Source organism: Peromyscus leucopus, chromosome 8b (genome assembly GCF_004664715.2).
Source record: "Peromyscus leucopus breed LL Stock chromosome 8b, UCI_PerLeu_2.1, whole genome shotgun sequence".
NCBI classification, from domain to species: Eukaryota; Metazoa; Chordata; class Mammalia; order Rodentia; family Cricetidae; genus Peromyscus; species Peromyscus leucopus.
This window is the reverse complement of record NC_051086.1, coordinates 106,257,342-106,283,341: the sequence shown is the minus strand read 5'-3', so window position 1 is coordinate 106,283,341 and position 26,000 is coordinate 106,257,342. Positions and strand designations below refer to the sequence as shown.

At 45.0% G+C, this 26,000-nt stretch overlaps 1 protein-coding gene across 1 annotated transcript in view; it reads right to left on the bottom strand.

Annotated features, from left to right (window-relative positions):
• Tbcd (tubulin folding cofactor D) overlaps nucleotides 1–26,000 on the bottom strand; it is a 171,208-nt gene that overhangs the window by 60,398 nt on the left and 84,810 nt on the right. Inside the window, exons 14-15 of the mRNA XM_028884969.2 lie at nucleotides 9,330–9,486; nucleotides 451–508 (exon numbers count right to left, since the gene is read on the bottom strand). Coding sequence (XP_028740802.1) covers nucleotides 451–508; nucleotides 9,330–9,486 — 215 coding nt within the window. The remainder of the gene's footprint in view (nucleotides 1–450; nucleotides 509–9,329; nucleotides 9,487–26,000) is intronic.

Here is a 26,000-nt window from a genome sequence, read left to right as displayed (position 1 = left end):
TGTGGTCAGGAAAATATAGCTAACCACAGCTTAGTAACAGCTCCTCTGAGAGCACAAAACCTCCAGTGTCCTATCCTGCCATGTCATTTGGGTTACAGTCACAGGATAAATTTCTCCTCCTCTGCAGAGCTTGAGCTACCCTGAATTTGGTCTGGTTCCTGAACAGAAACCTGTTCACCTGTACTTGTTCAAGATATTTCACCACAGCTGGCTGTGGCTCTCTCAGCAGCACTGGGTGGAGACCTTGAGCCCTGACTTCCCCAAGAATGCCACAGTAAATGCCCTACAAGTGCTACCATGGTGACTGCGCTACTCAGTTCTTTCATCTGATCGCCTTTGCTTCCACAGAGAGTGGGTTTTCCAGGGAGATAGAGGCCCACATACAGGACATCAGCAATAGTTACACCCCCACCTCCAGGAAAGGAATGTACTGGGGACAGTGAAACTTACAGAGGCTGCTCTTCTGCAGTTCACATTTCGGTCAAATATGGCGGCAATGACCAGTGCACTGTAAAAACAAGGAAAATGATTAATTAAAATGAAATATGCAAGGGCTGGGAAAATAACTCAGTCAGTAAACTGCTTGTCTTGCATGAGATCCCTCAAAAAAATGTCAGTGAGGTGGTGCATGATAATCATCCCAGTGCTGGGGACATGGATGAGAGGACCCCTGAGACTGCTGCTCAGCCAGTCTAGTCTAATGGCTGAACCCAGGGCCAGCAGGAGACCCTGTCTTAAAGGAGGTGGACAGAATTCCTGATGATGATACTCAAAGTTGTTTTCTGACCTCTACATGCACAGGCATGGGCACAGACCATGTGACATCCTACCACTGTTCACTCACTTGTTTACTTGTGTGAGTGAGCCTCACAGACAGCAGGAAGCTCAAGGTTCCTAGAGGCTACAACAGACTTAAGTGACCTCTAAGATAGCAAGCATTATAGCCCTAGCCTTAACAAATGTCCTCAGATGGTATGCCCCGAGCCTCTAGTGCCTTAGAGAATAATGTCTTTGGCCTGCTGGGATCACGTGGGATCAACAAAATGCAAAGACAATGGTGCTACAGGATGAAAACTGGCAGCACACAAATGGTCACAACTGGATGGCTGACACCAACATTCCTAGACACGGCTGCCTATGCCTTCCAAACCACATTGAACAGCAAGAGCTCTATGTACCCTGCAGGCAACTTGCCCCTTAGAAGCACCCAAACATATGGTTTCAACAATGCCCAAAGGCTCAACCCAGTGAGAGGCATTAGGGAGCATGTATTGTCTATATCTGGGATTGAGAGATATGAGACGTGATGAGGATTAGATGAGGTCAGCAGGATGGAGACCAAGACTGGATCCTCTGGATTTTACAAGGAGGAGACATATCACATACTCTGCTCTCTGCCCCTTTCAAGGTGATACTCATGCTGCCTCAGGACTCTGCTGGCAAGAAAGCTACCACTACATACAGCCTCTTGACCTTGGACCCAGACCACAAGTCAGAATAAGCCTTTTCTTTACAAAGTAGTGTCCTTCAAGTATTTGACATAGTAATGAGTAACCTAACAGGCAGTCAGCTGGTTAAAGCAGTCACCACAGAAATACCACATAGAAGGCAGCTGTTAAGCTCAACCTTTTCTACAGCTAGAAGCAATAACACCACACCAACCCAACTTTTCCTAGCTCTCATGGCACTCTATAGGCTTTAACTAAGCCTTTTTCTTATATACCAAACTTCATTATTGTCAGAATCTAGAGAGCTCCTCCCCAACTTATGTCTCTCATCTCTCCTGCATCTACCAGTTACTGCTATTAAGTTTCATCTCAGGGAAGAATTTCCCCATCTAGGATTTCTCTCCTTGGTCCCTACATCCCTTGGAGCCCCAGGGATGTTCTCAGGAAATGGCAAAGTGCAAGACCTAAGGATCAAGTCTGTCTTTCTCAACCTCATTCTCAACTTTCTCAGCCATGCAGTGAGTACTATTCCCAGCCTAGGAGACAGAGCCGTGAGGCTGCAGACCTACCCTCCTAATTCCCACATTCTGAGGCACTACTTCCTACCAGCCCAGGCAGGAACAAATAGTCTCCACAGATGAGACTGGAGCCTTGTATTCAATGAAAGGGGCACTTAGAAGGATGCCTGCAATCCGAGACTCCAAATACCAACCAGGGATCACCAGAGGGCAGAAATGGTCTTTGGGGTCCAGAAAGTAAGAAAATGTTCAAGAACAAGAACTAGAGGAAGCGAGATGACTCGGCATGCCACCAAGCCTGATGACCTAAGTTTGATCCCTGGGTCACACATGGTAAAAGAGAGAACCAACTCCTTGAAAGTTGTCCTTTGATCGCCACACACACATGCGCAAACACACACACACAAATTATTTTTAATTTTAATGTTAAAAACAATCAGAATGGTACTAAGTAGATATGTGCCAGTCGGTCAAACCTGCCACAGAAGAAAGGACAAAATACTGCTCTATAATTCCAAGACGTAAATGGGAGAGGGGCAGGGGCACAGCTTTCTTGGTTTGTGTTAATCACACTTGGCCACAATGAGAAGAGGGGAAATCTGACTTATAACAAGAGAAGGTTCATCCTACCTCATCATGAACTTCTTAAAATTGTTTCTACCCTAACGCACCACAAAGGCTTTTGTGAACAGTCTTCATATCATAAAACATTGACTGAGGCCTGTATTCATGTGTCCAGTATAATAATTCATGAGCCACATACCTACTGCTGTTAAGAAAATACATTTGCCCCGCCCCATCCCATTCCCCAAGGTTCAGGAACATCTTAGAAGATGGGGGCAGAAAAATTTTAAGAGCTAGAGTATAAGAAGGAGAGCTGTGAAATCTTGTCTTCTGGACATGGCATGGCCAATGCACCCATGAACTCACTCAGCTTCTGTTATCAATCAAGCCAAACTGATCAGTCAATATCCCAGCAGACAGCACACTGGGATGGCAGAGTTGTGGGTGAATATGATCAAGATAAGATACATTGTATAAATATATGAAATTGTCAAAAATAAGTAGACTTTTTTTAAAGACTACATTTGACATTTATTTTAAATATGCTCTCAAAATGGAAATTTAAATATTGTTCTATATTAGAGCTTTGTTTTTTTTAAACCATGTTTTCTAGGAAAAAAAAGTAAAAATCTCTGCTTTCCTTTAATGTTTGCCTACAGGAATTGTAGGCCACCACTGATAGTATTGAAAGGTCATGTAGCACTAAACTCTTAGGATTTCCTGTTCATGTGCTTGACTCAACTACTATGTTAAGCCATGGAACACTGACTGGAGAAGAAAGGATGAACATAGACAACACCTGAAACCATCTTGAGACAGCTTCGTCCTCTCCAAAGTCATGGACTCGGTCATTTTAGCTGACCTCCTAAATCCCCAGATAAGTGTCTTCTGCTCTGCTTTGAGGATGCCTGTCTGCAGACATCCTACCCTGCCCAGGCAAGCAGGTCCAATTTCAACAAGTGTTCATTCTAGAGGAGCCAGGCCACTCAGAAAATAAAGCTGTTTTTTCACAGCCCTCTACACATTCTATCCATCCAGGCATTGGGCATGGGAATAAGAAAAATCCCAAGTGGTATGTAGCCTGCCTCAGTCAGGTATGGTGATAAAACCAAAGCTGTACAAGAGGCTGACTTCAGCATTAGTTTCAGGATTTTATTTCCTTCCTCCTAGGGAGAGGGCTCTGTCCAATTCACCTTTTTTTTCTAAAACACTTTCCACAGGTTACTGGGTAACTTTATAGCTACAGATGAGACCTGATAAGGTGGTAGAGTCAGAGTAGCCCCTATAGGGGCCCTCTCCCAGCTCCACTTGTCCTTCTCAGGTGTGTGGGAGGCCAAGCGAGTACGATACACATGTATCTGTAGGCATCTCTCCTGTACTCAGCATCAATACAAGAAGTTCCAACTAGTAGCTCCTCCCATGGGGACCATGTCCAGTGGGAAGGCAGCTGCAGCAGGCATCTTTACTTTACTTATGGGGCCATCCTTCCCACAAGCACTCGGACAAGTCTGTGTGCTCACAAAAGCCCCAGCTACCATGCTCTTCAGAGCATAGGAAAATGTCAACTATTCTCTAGGCAGCAGTTGCTAGAGACCCTTTCTTGGTCTCTGACAGTGAACATACACAAGCTGCTCCATGCAGACTTCACCAAGGTAAGAGCAAGCAAAGTGAGCCATAAGTCACAAGGACTGGGACGCAGAATCAGAGTCCAGTATAGGCTGTCACCACAGAGGAAGCCTGTGTGCAACAGCTATCAACACAGCTAAGAAAAGAAGCAGCCTCATACACTACCATCAAATTAGCTTTTCCTTAAGCAAATACCTTAAAAGTCACTGTTTCATTGATAATTTTTCTTTCTTTTTTAAGAAGGAACTCATTCTGTAGCCCAAGTTGGCCTTGAACTCATAGTTAGTCTCCTGCCTTAGCCTCTCAAGTGCTAAGATTATAGGCATGAGTCAGGATTTACATGTTCCATCAAACTTCAGAGATTATACAGAAGTAAATGCTAACAATGCCTGGAAACCACTGCTTTTTAAGTATCAGTAAGCTTCAAGGTAATTAAAACAAATCTGCATGCACTTATGAGTATAACATTTTTAAACACTGTTTCAATTTGGGCTATTTTTTTTAACTTTTTATTCATTTGTGTGTGTGTGTGTGTGTGTGTGTGTGTGTGTGTGTGTGTGTGTGTGTGTGTTTATGTGTCTGTTTGTGTCTGTGTATCACATGTGTGCTGAGCCTGAAGATGCCAGAAGAGGGCTTCAGATTCCCTAGGACTAGAGTTACAGACAGCTGTGAGCTACCATGAGAAGGCTGGGAATAGAACCAAAGTCCTCTAAAAGAGCAGCCAGTACTTTGACCCACTGAGTCATCTCTCCAGCTCCAGACTAACTTCCTTAAAACTATTTTCCTACCTTCAGAACAAGATTGGATTATTTAAAAATACAAATATGTTTCAAGGAGTCTAATGATGTTAGTCAAATAGAAAGTATCTTCCTAAATCACTACTCCCCATGCATACTAATCCTCACCTGGACCTCAACCATGCTCGGCAGGATGACCCTATATGAATGTCACTTCTCCTCTCACTTCAGAGAAAACCTGAAGAGCAACACCTGGTACCCACAGTGAAAGCCACCATCTGAAAAAGAGGTGCTTGTGGGCGTGTCCACCTGCCTGATTTCTCTGAGGAAGCTGTATGATAGCTCACCAGGACTTACCAACACAGGGCTCCTCTTTCTCGTATAAGCCAAGGGAAAGTTGCATGCCTCAGCCTGCTTCTCTTTCCCCAGTCTTACACCTCAGTTCAGCATATGCAGTGAGAACAGCATTCAACCCAAACTCACTTTTTTTTGTCATTTGTATGATACTGTGTAGCACTCAAAAGCAGCATACTTGCTTCTACATGGGAAACAACAGCACTTCCATTCTGAATTAATTTTTTTTAAAAAGATGACTAATATGTCATCTATGATTTTTTTTAATTCACAAATCGCATTAAAATATAAACCCTGCATTTTACTAAATTTCCCTAAGCCATAAGCAGAATCATGTTCTTTGGGGTCACAGCCAAGCCAGCACAAAGTTGGGCCTGGCAGACCAAGATTGTCTCTGATTGCTGGCCTTCTCCTCGCTACAGGAGTCTTCCCTTCTCTGGAAGCTGGGCCATTCAGAGAGGCTGAGAAGAACAAGACATAGCTTTGAGCAATGCTTGCTATTTCCTGATTTTTTTTTTTTTTTTTTTTTTTTCAGGACAATCTTGCCCTGGAGGAAGAGATCCTACAGAGCCAATCCCGAGCTGTTCACAGGCAGCCCACGCTGCCCTGCCGGTTTGCACAGTGGAGGTGAGAGTCAGGAGCTGCCCCTGGCACAGGCGGGCCTGTGCCTGGGCCGAGTGAACGTCAACAGGAGCTCAGCTTACAAAAGAGTTTCAGGTGAGGAAATCACTAGAAGGCGACAGGCAGAGCACGCTGGCAGCAGCGGCGGCAGCTAGCTTTCTTTTCTTTCCTGTAGATCAGATTTTGACTTCTGGTTAGAAAGAATCATCTAGGTAATATACAACCATCCCAACCACACTTCCACTTCACATCTTGCTGCCACTGCACCACACTGGGCTTTTCAGGAAGCCAGATTTGTGCCACAAAACAGTCATCCCTGCTCCACCTGTCTTTGCTCAAAGCCAAGGAAAGATGGTTTTCAAAGTCAATCAAAACAATTTCAAAAAGATAAAAATTTCCCTTTAAAATCTTTTGAAATTTCTAAAGTAGAGTTAACACTGTGAGGGGAAGAACAACTGATCCAGTTTCTTCAGCCAAAAGTTAGAAAAGGTTAGTGGCTGTCTCTGTATCAGGCACCTTCAAGGTACCACAGGACTCTCCATATCACCTCCCTGGTTCTTTCTGACAGATATTTCTATTTATTCTGGAAACTATATTTGAATCTCACTATACTTTTACAGGATGCACTGAGGAGTTTGTGAAAGTAAAGATACCAAGATTTTATCATGTGCCAGAATTAATAGGCTTAAACCTGATAATTAAAAAGCATGGTCACTCATGACAAACCTCGCAAGCAGGTCTGCAGGGCACACCCGACCGATACTCAGACGGCACAGAGCTCCAGGCGGGAGGTAGTGCATGCCCCCAGCTCACTGGCACACCTGACTCACCGGTGCCCTCCCTCACTGATGCCTGGAGTCAGATGGGCCAGGAAGGGCCAGGCACAGGTTCCTCAGAACCTGTCCAACCGGCTAGAAACCTGCAGCAGCACAGCTCCAAAGGGCACTGCTGCCCATCTGAGGCAGGTGTGGGCAAAGGGGCCAGAAGAAGCCTTCTCAGAAGAAACTCCACAGCAGCTACCACTATCTGCTGACTGCCAACTTAGGAGGATCAGGAGGCTGTGAAAGAGACAGCTAGCAGTACTGTAGCCAGACAAATGCAGTTTCCACATGCAACACACAGACATGAGCTCCCCAGCAACCCCTCAGGTTTTTCCCACATGTCAGCAAGTTCAAACTCTCCAAGCCCAAAGAAACAAGTGGACCCACAAGAGTTTCTACAGACTACAGCTAGACATGGTTGCACACCAACTACTCCTTGGCCAGGAAAGTTAGGGTCATTCCAGAGACTGAACTGTACATAAAGGCAGGGCCACTTCTGTGCTCACCCAGAGTCCCAACAGAAGCAGCATTCTCCATACCACATCCAACATCTCAACCCAACAGGAAAGGACCTCACATCTCCCCATGGGACAACCCACACTCAGAGCAAGCTCAGTTCACAGAAGCTCTGGGAAGACCATGCCAAGCTCAATCTAGGCCACCTTCTACCGTCTTCAGACAGTAAACCTCATGGCCAAGAGATTGTACAGGGCCAGCTCAGAGTGTCCATTTTTTTCTTTCTGAGAATGAAAAGAGGACAGAATGTTGTAGGTAGAGTGCTAGGTGTGACCCTGACATGGCACTGGTGAACTGCCAGGGGACTGTGATGTATGGGAAGGACCCTTGGCTCTGTGCAGTTGCCTTTTCTTCCCTGAGCAGGAAAGGACAACCCTGAAATAAAAGGTACCATGTTCCTTCAGCAGCTACAGAAGCCCCTCAACATACTACTGGCCCATGTGTGAGAAAAGCTAGAGCTGGAAAAGACATGACAGAGCCCAAGACCCACCTGCAGCCATAACACCAAGTAACAGCAGCCGACTTCAGAGCCCCATCATGTCTATCAGCCATGTTTTTCATGGCTTATTTCCTTTCCAAACTCCAGCCAGAGACCAATCAGTGTTGTGACACAAGTTCTACAGCACTGAGTGAAGACAGGCACTATGGTGGCAACTGTGTGACCCTGGCTTTCACTCTGGACCACGTGCCCCACAGGTCCTTCTAATCATTAGGAAGTTGGCAGAGACCTCTCATCTGTACCTCTTACCTTCAAAAGCAGCAGCATGGCCTTGAGTCCCCACATTTAACAAAACAGAACGAGGAGATACCCATGTACATGACATGGCTGAATGCTCCCAAGCCAGCAGGCCAGCATCCATTCCCATCACTCTGTTCCTTTCATCAGACCATCCTGCCTTCCTACTTCCTGGATCAGGAGAGGCAGAAGGACATGGCATAGCATTCTGTGAGTATGAGGCTCTCTGACAAAAACTGTTAAACTGAATGGACTCTGTAAGGACTGTTTTACTTTGAAGCAGGAAGTAACTACACATCAGAGCCAAGGCCCTCCCAGTCCTTCACAATCTCCCGGCAGTTCACCAGTATCTGTCCTGATTTCCTAAGCTGTGTGCCAGTACACTGGCACCTCATCTTCATTCAGCAACTTGTGATATAAACAGTACTGGAGAGTTCTGTGAGGCAGGGAAACATTCTTAGAAATGGAGAGGCAGGTGCTGGGTCACCAGACTCCAGTATCTCTGGCAAATGAGGGGTAGGGTCCCAGGTGTCGGGGTGGTAGCTTCAGGTCTGTAGGCTTAATAGGAGTTCAGTGGCTTCTGGAGCTCCATGCCTCGGGTATAGTGCCAATGCTCTTCTGCCTGACTTTCAGGGGTATTTTTTTCTTTTTCCTTTCCCTTCGAAAGTTGCAGAACAAATGTGTCCTCAGCACAAGTGTCTCTTCAGTTTTGTGCAGCAATTGGAGCATAACACTGGGGGGGGGGGGCAGTCAACTTTATTTGAGTTCAAGCTTCATTCTGTTTCTTTCTGAGAAGCCAAAGGAGGGTGCTAAGTAGCTCAGTGTGTTCATCACGGTGTGAATGTTGTAATGGGTCCTCTCTGTCTGAGTCTTTTCATGCTCACTAGGAAAGGCCTATGGCTTGATCTGTCCTCAGCACACTGGGGGACACTGCTAGTGGCTCCAGAGTCACTAGCAGCATGGGTTCCAGGGCATTCTAGTGACTGAGCTTTACTCTGTTCCCATGCATGGCATCTCTCTGAAGTGGGACCTGGAGCCCATTTGCTTCCCTGGACAGCGGTACTTGGAACCCTATCTCCCCATCTAGCAGATCTTGTCCCATTCTACAAGATAAGGTAGTTTTTTCCTGTCTTGTCCACCTGTTAGAGGAGAGTAGCAGAGCCCAAGGATGCTGGTATATGCAGCTAGTTGTAGAGAATGACTTATCTGAGGACAAGAAGTCCAGGGCTGTTAGAGGAGAGTAGCAGAGCCCAAGGATGCTGGTATATGCAGCTAGTTGTAGAGAATGACTTATCTGAGGACAAGAAGTCCAAGGCAGATGGCACGTTTGCCTGAGGTATATCTACCAGACGGCATAATCACCCTTCAGCACAATCAACAGGCTTTACCTTGAAATGGCAGTCACGAAAGGTGTCAACTCCTGAGGCTCATAGGCACGTGCAAAAGCCCAGCACACATAACAGGCAGCATCCCTGACGTTGGCGCCCACGCTGCAGGCACCCCGCTTCTCATCATAGGTCAGTGCCTTCAGGATCACTGTGACAACTGGCAGAAGACAAAAACAATGAGCAACTGATGGCACATGAAATAGGATCAGACAGGCCATGTGTGCCAGCCTACAAGAGTCAAAATCTGCTCAGAACAAACCCCTGAAAGGAAAACAAGTCCACCAGCTCCAAGGTGAAGAGGTATTTTTTGAGGTTCCCAAGAAATGACAATTCTTAAGATCAATAACCACAGTGAGGTTCCCAAGTTTGTGGCCATACCAAGAGAGTGCAAAGCTCAGAAGCTCACACCAGAATAGAAAGGGTCATGTATTTATGGGGAGTGAGGGAGACCCCTACAAATGAGGCAGAAGGATGTGAAGCCACAGGACACCATACAAGTCTCATCATCACAAGACTTCAACAACCTCAAGGGAGGGAGGAAACACCTTGGGGCCTGGACCAGAAAGTCCCAGGGCTGTGGAGGCAGACCAGAAAGGCAGTCACAATGGACCTGTGTGCACAGGACTGTCTACCTGCTTCACCATCTGAAGTTTCTATAGCAGCCAAGAGAGACATGAATTCTTCTTCTGGTTTTAGTGAAAATATACAACCAAGTAATTGGTACACATGTACACACAGAGACAGAGTCAGAGACATGCATACATATATATACAGACACACACACACACACACACACACACACACACACACACACACACACACGGCAGTTGATACAGGTGGGAGAATTTAAGATGTGTGCAAGAACACTGGAACATTAAATTTATAGCATTCCTGGGTATTTACTTGAAGGGCCTAGGTCATAAATCACAAAGATACTTGCTCATCACTGTTTTTTGTTTTGTTTTACCTGAGACAGGGTCTCTCACTGTGTAGCTATAGTTGGCCTGGAATTTGCTATGTAGATCAGGTTAGGCTAGCCTTGAACTCTGCCTGCCTCGGTTTTCCAAGTGCTGGGATTAAAGGTGTGTGCCACCATGTCCAGCACATTCATCAGTGTTTATTTGCAGCACTGTTCAAAATAGCTAAGCTGTAGAACCAACCTAGGTATCCATCAAGAGAAGACTGAATAAAGAAAATATAGTACACCTAAACATTAAGTTTTATTCCACCATAAATAAGGACAAAGCAAGGGCTCAATGAATAAAGTGCTCGCCATGCAAACATGAGGACTTGAATTCAGCTCTCTAGCACCCACATAAAGCTAAGCATGGTAGGGTGTGTAACCCCAGCTCTTGGTAAATGAGGAGACAAGAGGATCTCTGGAGATTATTGGAAAACCAGCCTATCCAAATCAGTGAATTCCAGGATCAGTGAGAGAACCTGTCAGAAAATAAGATGGACATCAACAGAAAATATCTGACATCAACCTTTCTTCCACATGCTCACACACACATACACATACCCACACAAACACAAATGAATGAAATCATGCTATTTACAGGAAAATGGATCCAACTGGAAATTATCACATTAAGCAAATTAACTCACCCAGACAAATATCACATTTTTCTCTCATTTGTAGATCCTAGGTTTTATGCAAAAACCATGCACACATAAAACATAAAAGTAGAAGCAAAACTGTTTGGGTAAACAAAAGAGAACTGGCAGGAGGGAAAGGGGAATTGGCAAGGAACACAGTCAAAGTATGTCACACTTTTATGAAAATGTCCTTATGAAACCCAGTACTGGGTACAACACCCATATGCCAAGAAAAATTAATTAAATAAGGGCCGAGGAAATAGCTCAGTCGGCAAAGTACTTACTGCACAAGTGCTGATGACCTAAGTTCAGATCCCACTGCACACATAAAAAGCCAGGCATGGCGTCTCATATTTGCAATCCTAGCACTGAGAGGCCAAGGTAAGAGGACTTGCTAGGTAGCTAATCTTGCCAAATAGGTGCAACTCCAGATTCAGTGAAGAACACTGTATTAAAAAATAAAGTAGAAGGCAGGGCGGTGGTGGTACATGACTTTAATCCCACCACTTGGGAGGCAGAGGCAGGCGGATCTCTGTGAGTTCAAGGCCAGCCTGGTCTACAAAGTGAGTTCCAAAACAGATAGGACTGTTACACAGAGAAACCCTGTCTCGAAAAAAATCAAAATAAATAAATAAGAGCCAGGCAGTGGTGACTCATGCCTTTAATCCCAGCACTCAGGGAGGCAGAAGCAAGTGGGTCTCTGTGAGTTGGAAGACAGCCTGGTCTACAGAGCAAGTTTCAGGACAGCCAGAGTAACACAGAGAAACTGTCTTGAAAAAACAAAAACAAACAAACAAATAAATAAAGTAGAAAGAGAAGACACCCAAATGACCTCTGGCCTCCACAAACACACACACATATGTGTGTGTAGAGGTACACATAAACACACACATATACCAAAAATGTGGTATAAAGAGGACAACCTTCAGGAATTAGTTCCCTCTTTCCACCATGTGAGATACAAGGAGTGAACTCGGGTTGTCAAGGTTGGTAGTAAATGCCTTTATCTGAGCCATCCCAACAGTCTGGAATTTAATTTAATAGGAAGAGCAATTGTTAATTTTTAAAAGACTCTTAAAAGTGTTAATGGGAAATGCAACAGAGAAAAACTTAAGGAAACACTTGATTTTTACAATGCAAAGATAAGTTATTCTTTTAAGGTCACACTAAATGGATTTTCCTAAAAGAGCATACTAAAAGTCCCAATTTCTTGATCCCAGATAGATAACCATCCTGCAGTAAGGAACGGCAAGACAGCTCTCATTGGTATTTTAAAAATGTGTTTAAAATAGGACTGGAAGACTAGTAATATGGTTCAGTGGTAGAGCACTTGGGGGCCTAGAATGTATGAGGCCCTGGGTCCAATTTCCAGCACCATACCTACAGAGGGACAGAAGAACAACCTACTGGCATCATAGTTCTAGCAGTGTCCATAGCCATGTGTTCTATAACATGGCAGGAGGTTCCAAAGCAATTTGGGGTTCAATGATCACCCTTACTGGCAGAAGCTGGCCACAAACACTGAAGGCCATCAAGGTAGGCTTAACAGCTGATAAATAAACCAAAGGATTTAGTCAAAAAACAGCAGCAGACACAAAGGACATGAAAGTGCCCAGGGACTACGAAGGCAAGATAAATGGAGAACACTGCTTCTTGGACTGCATGCATGCCACCCTCAGAAATCCCAACTTGTGCATTCTATATCCTGACCACACATGAGTACCAACCCTGTATCCACAAACAGTGTGAAGAATGGAACCACTCAGGTGTGTTTATGTGAGGTACCCATCTCTTATATGTGCAATTTCCACCAGAAAATAACACCTAGAAATAAATATAGGGGGGAAAAAACCCTAAAGGACTATGAATGTTATAAAACCAAATCTCTGTCTTTTTGCTTCTAAGGCTTTTTCTGTATAAATATCAAAAGTAGTTATGGTTCAATGGAATATATTTCATATATCTGTAGTATTTCAAGGAGGCTGTAAAATGTCAGGGCAAGTAGTAGGCAAGAGGCCTGGACACATACATCCTAAGGGAAGCAATACAGTATATGTAGTGCATCCTCATGCAGATGCTGAGGTTACCCAGCCTGGTCCTGCAAAAATAAAAAAATAAAGCCTATCCCCTGACAAGTCTCATTTTCTGACTATCACAGCATCAGGACATCTGACCTGGGACAGATTGTGGCCTCTAGATGTCTTCTGAGTAGCCACAATGAAGTCTTGGGCACAGTGTAGGGCCCAGTAAGTGGTCATCCCAGGGCCAGCTATGCCTGGCCTCTTCACAGACCATCTCTGAGTCAGCCCCATCCACAGAAGCAGCTCCTACACTCCAACAGTTCAGCCCAGCCCCACCTCCCATCACTCCAGAGAACCCTGGGGTCACAAAAGCTGGCTCCGCTGGATCATTCTTAAGGTCCCTACAACTCCTACCTAGTTCCCATCTAGCCTTATATTCCCCGCCTCTGCCAGAACTGCCACTGCAGAGTATGTCCCCAAGACTCCCTTACAAGGCTCCTCTACACCCCAGGGAAGAGGCACATCACCAGGCAGACTCTCTGGAGCAGGAAGCAGCTCAGCAGCAAGCCAGAAGCTGAACCCAGTTATCTGAGAGACTATCACTCCTATACACACCTGATGTTTCCCCAAACATGGAGTTGATGGTTAAATATAAACCTAGCAAAAGAGAATTGCCATGGCTGCTGTGGGTTAGGAATTATAACTGCAATTATATCAACTTGAACTATATCCAATATGCAATGCTGAAAAAGTCATCAGCTGTTCTACTGAAACAGGCCTAGCTGACCTGGAATTGCTCCCAGTTTACTAGTATATATCTCAAATTCACTACTCTGTTAATTAACAGGGTACCCACTAGGGAGCAAACAATGTCAAGAAAATTGGCTGTGGCACCTGTGGGAGGGCCGTATCCATATATGTGGTGTCACTGCCAGCTGGACTCCCTGGGGCTTATGTAGGCACCACAGCCCAGATGCTCTGGGCAAGGCCAGCCAGCAAGCCTCTGGCCTCAGGGAAATCTGAATGTGCTCTCTAAATGTCAACTTATCACTCCATAGGACAAAACCAATTTCTGGACAGATAACTACAAGTAGCAGTGTCAGCACTCTCTGGATGTCCATTTCACATCTCTCCTACACAGATTCCGTGCCAGGAAACTGGTGCCTCCCAATAGGCAGACACAGACCTCACACACCATAGTACCCAGACCAGCCAGAGTGCCCAGGTTTCTGTCCCCAAGTTGAAGTGAGATAATTTTGGGAACTAGCCCTTTTCAGGGACTAGTGACATAGCCAGCCACCAGAAATTCAAGTGATGGGTCTGTAACCACTAACAGTAAGTCTTGACAGACTTTCACAGGGTGTGAACCTGCTTACTGTTCAGAGAACCAATTGCCTAGGAAGACACCTGGTGGTTCCAACTACCCAGACGGCCTGAGAGGCTACAGAAGTTGCAGGCTCCAAAAACCCACTCACATCTTGCCTGTCTCCAGCCAGGGCCAAGACCTTCAGATGTCACAATATGCTGAGCCTGCCATGCCTGTGTTCTCCTACAATTCTAAGTTAGAAGAGCAGAAAGCAAAGCTCATCAGGGCCTCAGGCCCTACAGCCACCCATAGCTGCCAATTGTTGCCCAGCAAAGACCTGACTGGCCTTCCCCTACTCTGGCCTACAGCCCAGTCAGCAGTCTTCAGAGACAGCATCTGGCCTTTCTTCTGCTGAGAAACATGAAAGCATCCTCCATAGATGCACAGCAAACACCAGAGCTGACAAACAATGTGGTGTAAGGCAATGAACACCAATGACTGGCTGCTAAGTGGAGGCTGGCCCAGTAAGGGCAGGGTGCAATGATAGGGATCACTGGAAAGGAACTGATTTGTAGAAAAGACAACAATGGCAGATACTGTATCAAAAAAATAGGGAAGCCAGACTAATACCACTGATTCATCCCAAGGTAGTGAGAGCAGCAGCCTGGCATGAGAAGACAGGGTGGGCCCACTTCTGCTGCTCCTAAGAAGGGGCACCTTGCCGGGTGGTAGTGGCACATGCCTTTGATCCCAGCACTCAGGAGGCAGAGCCAGGTGGATCTCTGTAAGTTCAAGGCCAGCCTGGTCTACAGAGCGAGATCCAGGACAGGCACCAAAACTACACAGAGAAACCCTGTCTCAGAAAAAAAAAAGGGGGGGGGCACCTCTGTTGATGAACTCCTGGGCTGTATCCAGCCTCTGCCACGTGAAAGAAAGGCACCGAGTTTCCAGCTCTGATATTCAGGGATCCAGGAAACAAGAGCCAGGGTATCTTTTGTGGCTACAAGGGCACTGGGCACTAACAAAACTGGGCTGGCAGGGAGGGGCGGTGACTTGGAACAGGAAACTCTTTGCCTTCAGCCTTTATATAGTCATTATCACAGAATTCAGAAACAACTCTTTCCAGATTCAACAGGTTTGAAATAAGGAAACTGTTCAATAGCTTTGAACAAAAACCTTTCTCATGGTTCCAATTACATACTGCAAATGCATGTCAAATATATATCATACCCCAGAGGGCTTCCTTTTGGCAACTTGGAGTCCAGCAAGGTAATTTGAACACCCTTCTCTCTAGACAGCATGTCGTTTGTTTTAACACAGGCTGCCTAAGGAAGAAGCAGCCTCCAGGTGAGAGAAGTGATTTAACCCTAGAGCCCCACATTCCTCACTACAGGGTCTATAGAACCTATAAGCCAGGGACACACAGATTCAGGCATCCTCTGCATAAGCAGAAACAACCAGCCCATAAAAATCACCACACAGTTACATCTCCTGACAGCCACTCAGCCACATTAATTTAAAACAATTTATCACGTTGGGCAATCATGGATTGTACAGGTTCCTGAGGTGTGTCTGGTGCAAACCCCAGGCTTTGCTCGACCTTCCCAATTTAAACTCGATGATAAAGAACTTTCATAGATGAAGGTATACAGTGGCCTGAACAATCCTAAAAAACCAACTCTTCCAATGCAGCCCAGGAAGCCAAAAACAGGCAAGGACAGACACATCACAGAGAGCAGTGTCTCCCAAGCTATGCCTAAATCTGTGCAATATCCTGATCCATCTCATCCCATGAGTAGAGCCATGCCCACAGAGCCTGAGCCTCAGAGTCCCAGCTTCTGGGATCAGGTGTGGCTACAGGACCTGCCCCTTGTACCAATAGCCAGTGTACTGTTCTTAAGAATGTAGTCCAACTTGCTCAAGAAAAATGCCCCTTGAATATACTAGAGATAGGAAGAATGATGCACAGAACATCAGGCTCCATAGACCTGTGGGTTAATTTCCCACGGGCCCCAGAATGGCCCGAGAGGCCCCCTCACTGACCTACAGCAGCAGCATCTTGCCTATGGCTATGGAATCCTCAACTGTGCAGCAAGGGAGGTATAGACTTGTGGGTTTGGCCTGTCCTTGAAGAGCCAGGGAGAACTCAACCCACACTTGGGGAGCGCACTTCTCCATGCCCAGTGCTGCGGGGTACAAACCTCCACATACCACCTGGCTCTGCTCTCTCTAGGGGCATTTCAGGTATTTACCTACTCAGCAGATCACTACATTAAGCCCACACTTAATCCAGAAAAAGGTTCTGCATTCATGTGGGTCCTAGAAACCCTCCAGCTGTACAGCCAAGAGTCAAGGCCCATCTGTCACACAGCCCAGCCAGGTGTCCTGAAGTTCCCACGAGAAACTCCAACATGCAGGTACATAGTTACCAGCTTGGCAGTGCCCTTCATTCCAAAGATACTTTCCCAAAAAAAATTCAGTCACAGGAGAAGACATTTCCACTTCAAGTGAAGTCTCACTAGGGGAGGACCCTTCAGAAATTCTAAGCCCAACCCACCACACCAGCCTCCTGGGTGGTACAGTAGGTTCTCCTGGGAACAATGACAAGAAACACACTGGTGAGTTGTAAACATCAACTTCCATCCCCATCAGCTAGATAATTAGATGGAACCCACATAACAGCAAGTAAGAAGTGTGGGGCACCCATAAACACCACATTCTTGATGGGTGTGATTGACAGAACAGAAGTGAGATAAGGGAATAATTCTGAGGGAACACAACAAGTCTTGTGGAGACACTATATTAAAATCTCAGCTATAGGGGGTATTTTAGGCAATGTCACATCAGGAACTGATAGTATGTGAGCATGAATGCACACACACACACATGCACAAACACACACTCACACCCACTCATCTTGGAATCTCTTCCAGCTACAGCCTGTGCCCAGGCCAACATTCTGGTTTAGACACTGTAATTCTGTTGTGTCACAGAGAAAAATCACCGGGTCTTCCTGAACACTTCTTTATAATCTTGTACATCTCTAAGTGCTTCAGAATGGAAAATAATAATAATAAAAGAAGCTGTTCTAGTTTGGATATGAAGTGTACCTCCAAAGATTACTGAGGGCTTAGTGGTACTACTGAGATGACTAGATCACAAGGGTGCTTACTGTATCAATGGATACTGATGATCTCACAATGTATGACCAGTGGGGCCTGACTGGAGGAAGTAGGCCACTAGGGCAATGATTTAAAAGATTTTTATCTCCTGCCTCAACTCTTTCCTGTATTTGCTTCTGGCCACAGTGTGGCTGTTCTGCTACACAATGCTTTCTCTGCCATAATGGTTTGTTTCATACCACAGGACCAACTGATCATGGTCTGAAATCTTGGTATCATAAGCCAAAATAAACCCTTTCTTCCTGACAGCCTTTTTTCAGGTATATTGTCAAAGCAATGAAGAATGACTGGATGAAAGTCAAAGCAAGCTGAGACCCAAGCAGAAGCCTAGGGGTGCACAGTAAGATGACAGCTCACCTAAGCAGCACCAAAGGAGCCTGAATATCACCTGGATACACAATCAATCCTTGACCCCAGCACAGGCTGTATCTGTGCAGATGTGATAACGATGTCCCTCCCAGTAACCACAAAACACCTATATACAAGAGGTGCATGGAAACACAGTTCTGTAGTTAGAATATCTGTGTCCCTCCAAAACCCATATCTTGAAATATAAGCCCTAGAGTGTTGTCAAAATGGGATATGAGACAAGGTTATGAAGGCCCCACAAAGAATGAAATACGAATCTTCTACAGTAGCTTAAAAAAGCTCTTAAACCCCTTCCTTACAGAAGGACACAGCAAGTGTGAGGAAGGGGACTTTGACTCAAATGTGCTAGCTGCTTCATCTGGGACTCCCAGGTCCAAATTGAGAACAAGTAGTAAATTTCTTCTGTTTATAAATTATTTGTTCAGTATGGGGTGTTTTGTTATAGAAGCCCAAAAGAACTAAGACACTATGTCAAGAAAAGCACAAAACTCTGAGGAGTCATACTGATGGACTGGCATTTGTGTGGATGGAAAGACCAAAGGACCTTCTTCACCTAATGTTACCAGGCAGACATGGAGAAGGCATAGGTGAATGGTTAAGAACCAAGGACACCAACAAAACATCCACTAAGCTACACTCATAGATGTCTGAGAGAACACAGCAACATACTTTTGTCCCAGTCTGCACAGCAAGGCTTTCATGTGAAGCCAGGCTTGATAGCTCACACCTATAATTCCAGCACTCAGAAAGCTGAGGCAAATGGTTTTCCATGAGTTCTGGGTCAGCCTGAGCTACTGAATGAACCCTGTCTTTAAAAAACAGAAAGCAAAACTAAACAAAGCAGCTTCTGTGAGAACCCACATGGTTAGAGGATAGGCAGCAAGAGCTCACTTGTGCCCCCATGTATTCCAGAGTTGGCAGAAGACACCAAGAGTGAGATGCAAGTTTTCAAGACAAGGAAATCAAATGTTCTGTCCCAATGGAGGACATCAACCCTTCCCCCAGGGCTGCATGCTTCTCTCCAGAAGGAGCACCCTACCTGGGGGTGTTACTTATATGCCAGTTAACCAAAGGCAGCAATACCTCTCTCAGTCTATGGATGTAGCCACCTCCCAACTATGTTCCACACCCTGGAAGTAACAGCTACCGAGGTAGCACAACCGGTCTATGCTATCTGCCCTTTCAGCAAAGTGGAGAGTCACCTTCACATACAAGACACTGCTCCATATTACAAGGGTTTCTGGCAGAGGGGAAAGATGAACTGCAGCTGCTAAAAATAAAATATGGTGTCCAAGTGTTGTCAGATCCTCTGACAGCAACTCATCAACAAGAGATAACAGATGATGCTGGAGGGAAAAGCCAGACATCCAAGCAAATGCCCAATTCACTTCCCACCAAATCCCACTTTATCAGTTTAGGCCAACTTAGGGCCTAGACAAAAATGAATGGAGGCTTCTGCCAAAATCAGCTCATGAAAGGTTTCTCTCCCATGCTGGACTGAAAGGCAAATAGGTTAGCCTTCCAAGACATCCTTCCCCTTGGACTCCATTGTATTTGTCTTCACAGAATGTGCATACAACTCCACAGACTTCATTGTACCTGCCCCTGACAAAGTATGCACACAGCCCCACAGACCTCATTCTATTTGTCCAAACTAGGTGTACACACATCCCCACAGATTCCATCCTACCTACGCATACATATGTTACCATGGACCCCATTCCATCTGCCAATAATAGGGCATGCACACAGTACCACAGGCTCCATATCACATGTCCACAGCAGGGCATTCCCACTACACCTCATCTTCTCTGTGTTCTCCATGACTAGACATGCCAACAGCCCCATGAACCCCAACAGACACACCAACAGCCCTATGAAGCCCATCCTATATTATCCAAACAAAATCAGGTTGTAATATTCAACCAAGGTCAGTATAGTCTCCCAGGGAAGCAGAACACAGACTCCTCAACTTAGGGCAAAGGGATATGATTATCACAACTGCCCAAACACACAAGTACCACAACAAACAAGGTCACTAGGGTGTGGCTGGATCCCCTGGCAGGAGTTTAGTGGTGCCCAGCAAAGGCACATGAAAAGACCACCAGGCTGACAAAAAAGACTCAATACCTTCTCCATCGTCAGTCAGCCAGTATATCTGCTGGCTCTCAAAGACACTCAAGGGCTGACTTCCAGTCAGGCCAAGCCTGCCCAGGTTTGTACTCCATGCTACACTAATCTTTTCAAGTGATCCTAGTGGTTCTTTGCCAATTAAACACTCCCTGAGTCCCTGAGAGACCATTTTCAACAAGACCTAGTACTGATGCCCTTTATCTGTGCCGTTGCTTCCTTTTGTTATCATCCGAGCAGCTGTCACTGAGGCAAGGGCCTGTCAGTTCCTGCCCACTGCCACCACCACAAGCCACCACAGAGGAAGGACATGGCATGGCATAACCATGAGGCAGGAGGTGCCTCCAGGACCAAGGGTGTACTCCTCTGCTGATGCTGTGCTACTGGCACAAAACACCCACAGCTAATGACAGAGTGGCGAGTACAACAGCTTGAAAGAAGCAAAAACAGCGTCCAGGAGGATTAAAGGCTAAACCAGGAAGTCAGACCAGTTCTACCTGACTTACAGCCAGGGTCCCCAGCCCCAAGGCCCAGGCCACCAATGGCCCAAGACAATGACCCTGGCTCTAGCCTCTGGGAACATCACAGTTATTTCAGAGACAGCAGAACTGCAATGTGCCCTAACCCCGAGGCAATGTTGCAAGAGACATACAAGATCCCAGAAGGAGCAAATGGCCCAAGGTCATAGAGGGCACATCTAACATGGCAGTAAGTCCTTAGTCGTGGTTAATGGCAAGCCTGGCACCCATCTTTAACTAAGTGATTGGAGAGGTTCTGGTGTCACCATTCCACGCGTCTACAGCTTTCCTGGTCATGATCATGGACAGAGGGACAGCAGTTCCTGCTAGGTATAGCCCCACTAAGTAGGTCTCAGACTTTCTACCATCACACTGCCTAGCAGTCAGCCTTGGCTACCAATTCCAAATGCTCAATTGGTATCTGTAATTATGAATTCTAACCCCCATCACTTGTGTTCACTACAGGAACTGAACTCTATAAAAAAAAATGTTACCTATCACGTGCAGAAATAGCTCACAGGCAAGACATCCATTCTTCATGGCACTCACTTTCTCCAAAAAACCAAGTCACTACAGGAGAACCATTACGGTTTAGTAGTGTCCACCAAATGAAAAGGCTCATGTGCTGAAGGCTAGGTTCCCACCTGTTGGAGCCTTCACTGAGAGGTGACTAGATCATGAGAGTGCTGACTTAATGTTTTAATATATTGATGAATGTTTAATTTGATGACATTATTGGGAGGAGGAACTTTAGGAAGTAGAATCTTTTGGAGAAATAGGTCAGTGAGGGGGTATATATTTGGGGGCCAAATGCCCCCCCTCTCTCTCCCTTCCCCCTCCCTTTTGGCCACCATGTGGCAAGCCATAACTTCCTCCTCCATATACTTGCACCACCATGATATTCTGTCTCACCTTGAGCCAAAGGAATGGCTGAAACTCTGAAACTTAAGCCACAAGAAATCTTTTGTTTTAAGTCAGGTACTTTGTCATAGCAACAAAAGGCTAAGTAACACAGAAAATACAGCCCTGAAGACACTATCACTTTATGGGGCCACATGTTAATACACTATACATGGACTCAGAATCAAGGACAAAGCCCAGACTTCCATGCAGAAGCTAAGAGTTCCACTCATATCTACTAGGTAGATCTACCTCAAGTACCTTTCCTCATCCCCAAAAGCCCACTGTGTCTAGGTAAAGCAAGCAATTGGGTCTCAGGAGCTACAATGATATGTTCATAGTATGCCCTTCACACAACAACAGGGATCATCAAACATAAAAATGAGAACAGAGAACAAAACACATGGAACTCCCACAAAGGCACATGAAAGATAACTCTCAGCTTTCTCTGCTCTGGAAGACACACTCAAGGTCCAGGACTATGTGAAGCAGTTCCAGTGTCCTGCTGCACAACTAACCTGAAGTGCTAGAGCCTGGATTCTTCAGCCAGAAAAATCAGCTGTACAACTCCCCAGTAAAATCAGCTGGCCACACATCACCACCACCACCAGGAGACTGGCTAGAAAACCAAAGAAGACAAGATTGGACTGTGTGAAAAGTAAGCTTAGCAAGTGAAAGAGTTTGATTAGGGAGCAAGATTTCTCACTAAAAATTTTTTCACCAATGGGCCAGCAAGATGGCTCAGTAGGTAAAGGTGTTTGTCCCCAAACCTAACAATCTGAGTTCTATCCCAAGGAACTACACGATAGAAGAAAAGGAAACATTCCAAAAGTTGTCCCCTGACCTCCATTATGTGAGCTATGACATGCATGGGAGATATACAAAAGAAAAATAAATATAATTTAATTTTTTTCATCAAATGGCATAAACACCATCAAAGTGTCTAAAATAATAGAAAGATGTGGGCAGGCATGGCGGCAATGTTGCACGCCTTTAATCCCAGCCCTGGGGGGGGGGGGTAGAGCCAGGCAGATCTCTGTGAGATCCAGGCCAGCCTGGTCTATAGAGCAAGATCCAAGACAGGCACCAAAACTACACACAGAGAGAAACCCTGTCTTGAAAAAACAAGAAAGAAGAGAAGAGAAGAGAGAAGAGAAGAGAAGAGAAGAGAAGAGAGGGAGGGGAGGGAGGGGAGGGGAGGGAGGGGAGGGGGGGGGGGGGGGGGGGGGGGGGGGGGGGGGGGGGGGGGAGGGGAGGGGAGGGGAGGGGAGGGGAGGGAGGGGAGGGGAGGGGAGGGAGGGGAGGGGAGGGGAAAGAAGGGAGAGAAGGAGGGAGGGAAGAAGATATGAGCAGAAAGGTACCTTGAGTGTATTGCAGAGCAAAACAGGACAATATCACCCATGTTCACAAGTACGACAGCTCAGGTCTGACCCTGAGCTGAATTCCACTTTCAAAAATAAACAAGACAAACTACGTAACACAAGTATAGAGGTTTTATAAAGCACATGGCTCCTACAGACACATGAATAATAAAAACTGAGACACAGACCACCTTGACATGTTGACACTTTACTGAAATACATTATGTCACACAGAATACCAACTCCAATTAAATAATTACCAAATAAAAGCAAAAGAATCAAAGATACTTTTAAAGGTTTTTGGTTTGTTGTTTTGTTTTGTTTTTGTTTTTTGAGATGGATCTCACTATGTAGTCCTGGCTGACTTTGAACTCACAGAAACCCATTTACCTGTACCTCTCAAATGCTGAGATTAAAGAAGTGAACCACCAAGCCGGGCGGTGGTGGCGCACGCCTTTATTCCCAGCACTCGGAAGGCAGAGCCAGGTGGATTTCTGTGAGTTCGAGGCCAGCCTGGGCTACCAAGTGAGTTCCAGGAAAGGCGCAAAGCTACACAGAGAAACCCTGTCTCGAAAAACCAAAAAAAAAAAAAAAAAAGAAGTGAACCACCATGTCCAGTTAAAAGCCCATTCTTAATGCGTGTGTGCGCATATTGACACATTCATATACACACTGTGTACAAAAAAAAAAACACTGAAGAGAATGGTAAATATATATTGATGTAACACAGATACTATCAAGGGAATAAGACCATCAGGATGGTCTCCTGTAAATCATGTAACTATAAGGGTTTAGTATCTATACTATACTAACTCCCCAGGCATGGCAATAAACACCTGTAACTCTAGCACTAGACAGACTGAGGCAGGTGGATGACAAGTTCAAGGTCATCCAAGAAACACACTTCTCTCTGAAAAAATAAATAAAAGTCTCTCAACACCACCCACACCTCACATACAAATCAGGTATGGGCTGTTGGGTTTTTTGTTTGTTTGTTTGTTTGTTTTTTGAGGTTTGTCTCCTTGGAGACATTATCTTACTAGGTAGTCCAGGGTAGCCTCAAATGTGTGCTCCACTTGCCTCGTTCTCCTGAGTGGTGAGATTATATGTATGTACCACCATACCCAGTCTAAAAAAGATATATCTCTTGAAGAGACATTTGTCTAAACAGATACATAGTCAACAAGTACATGACAAGATGCTCAAGATCATTAGTCACTGAGGCAAATGCAAGTCAAAATTACATCAGCATATCCTGCATACCCACAACACTGGGTATAAAGGCTGGTTTGTTTTCTCAAAAGGAAATCAACTGTGGTACGCCACTACTAAAGGTATACGATAATACTGTGCTGTGGAAAAACAACTTGGAGGGCAGAGGACTGAGTGCCATGAGATCTGGTGTGTACCCAGAAGACAGAGAAACTATAACTCAACCAATACTGCTGTAGAAAGGTCCACAGCAAAACTACTTATGACAGCCACAAGGAGGAAACAACCCAAGCATCACTTTATTCGATCTTTAAAAAAAAAAAATGAAGTTTTGAAACATGGGTGAATTTTGAATTCACTGTATTCAGTGAAAGAAGCCAGATGCAAAAGTTCTAACTTACTAACTCAAAGAGACAGAAAACAAACTGGTAGTTGTTAATGATGGGGAAGAATATGGGTGACTGTGACAGGGCTCTGGTGTTTTCTGTGGTGATAAAAATGTCTGGAAAGAGATAGAAGTAACTGAATTATTCACTTTAAAGTAGTCAAAGGGTTTGGAAGATGGCCCAATCAGTAAAGTAAAGCCTTGCAAGAATGATGACCTGAGTTCAATACCCAGAACCTCATGTTTTTATTTAAAAAAAAAATTTTTAAAAAAAAAAGAGGAGGAGGAGGAGGAAGTGGCCAGGCATGGTGATATGTGTTGTAATCCCAGTGCTGGGGAGACAAAGACAGACAGATCCCTGAGGGATTGTTTGGCAGCCAGCCTAGCCTAGTAAGGAGCTCCAGATCAATTAGAAGACCTGTCTCAAAAGCAAGATGGAAGGTTAAAGAGCTGGTTCAGTGACTAAGAGCACCCATGACTCTTGAACAAGACTCAAGTTCAGTTCCTAGCACCCACATCAGGTGGCTCACAGCAGCCTGTGACTCCAGTTCCAGGGGATCCAACACCCTCTTCTGGCCTCAACAGGCATTCGTATACATATACACAATTTAAAAAACAAAATCTTTAAGAAAAAGGTGGAAAGTGGCCAGGTGGCGGTGGCACACGCCTTTAATCCCAGCACTCAGGAAGCAGAACCAGGCGGATCTCTGTGAGTTTGGGGCCAGCCTGGTCTACAGAGTGAATCTAGGACAGGCATCCAAAGCTACACAGAGAAACCCTGTCTCAAAAAAATAAAATAAATAAATAAAAAGGAAGAAAGAAAAAGAAAAAAGAAAGAAAGAAAAAGGTGGAAAGTGCCAGAGGAACGGCACCCAATTGTCTTCTGGCCGCCCCACACTTCTGTGTACACATGTCCTCATGCACACACATATGCATTCACACATACACACAAATCCAAGAGCAACTTTATATAAACTACACATGAAATGTTTAAATAAAAGGTTAAATTTAAAATGAACTACAAATAAGACAGGATCAAAAATAACCAATTTAAAATGCTTAAACATCCATAATATACATATATATAAATCTAAAGTTCATTATGCATAATATACAATTACCTAAATTAAAAACACAAAGTCTGACTTTGTGTTTTTACACACAAAGGAAAAGATCTGGCCTTAAGACAACCTGATGAGGATGATGAAAGCATATATATATGCACATACACATACACACACACACACACACACACACACACACACACCCAAGTCAAAAGGAAAGCAGACAACATGAGAGAAGGTCCTGGAAGACACAATAAGGTGAAAAGGGATCTAGCTGAGTCCCATAAAGAGAAAATAGAAATAAGAGAATTCCAAAGAATTACAGGGGAAATTTTCCCAAACTACTGAAAAATTTAAGTCAGATACACAAAACATAACTACATAAAAGAAGATACATAAGAAATCCTTATCTACACATATCCAGAGTGATGTCGACAAAATTCAGCAACAAGGAAAGTGGTAGCCAACATTGAGCACAATCATGTGGACAGCTACCCCTGACCATGCACAAGCCAGCAGGCCCCTAGGAAGAAGCCACCCAGGAGCTAAGGTCAAAACAAAACTTTCAGACAATGACTAACACACTGAAGAACTTCCCAAAAGCCAAACGAAGTAAAATTACCC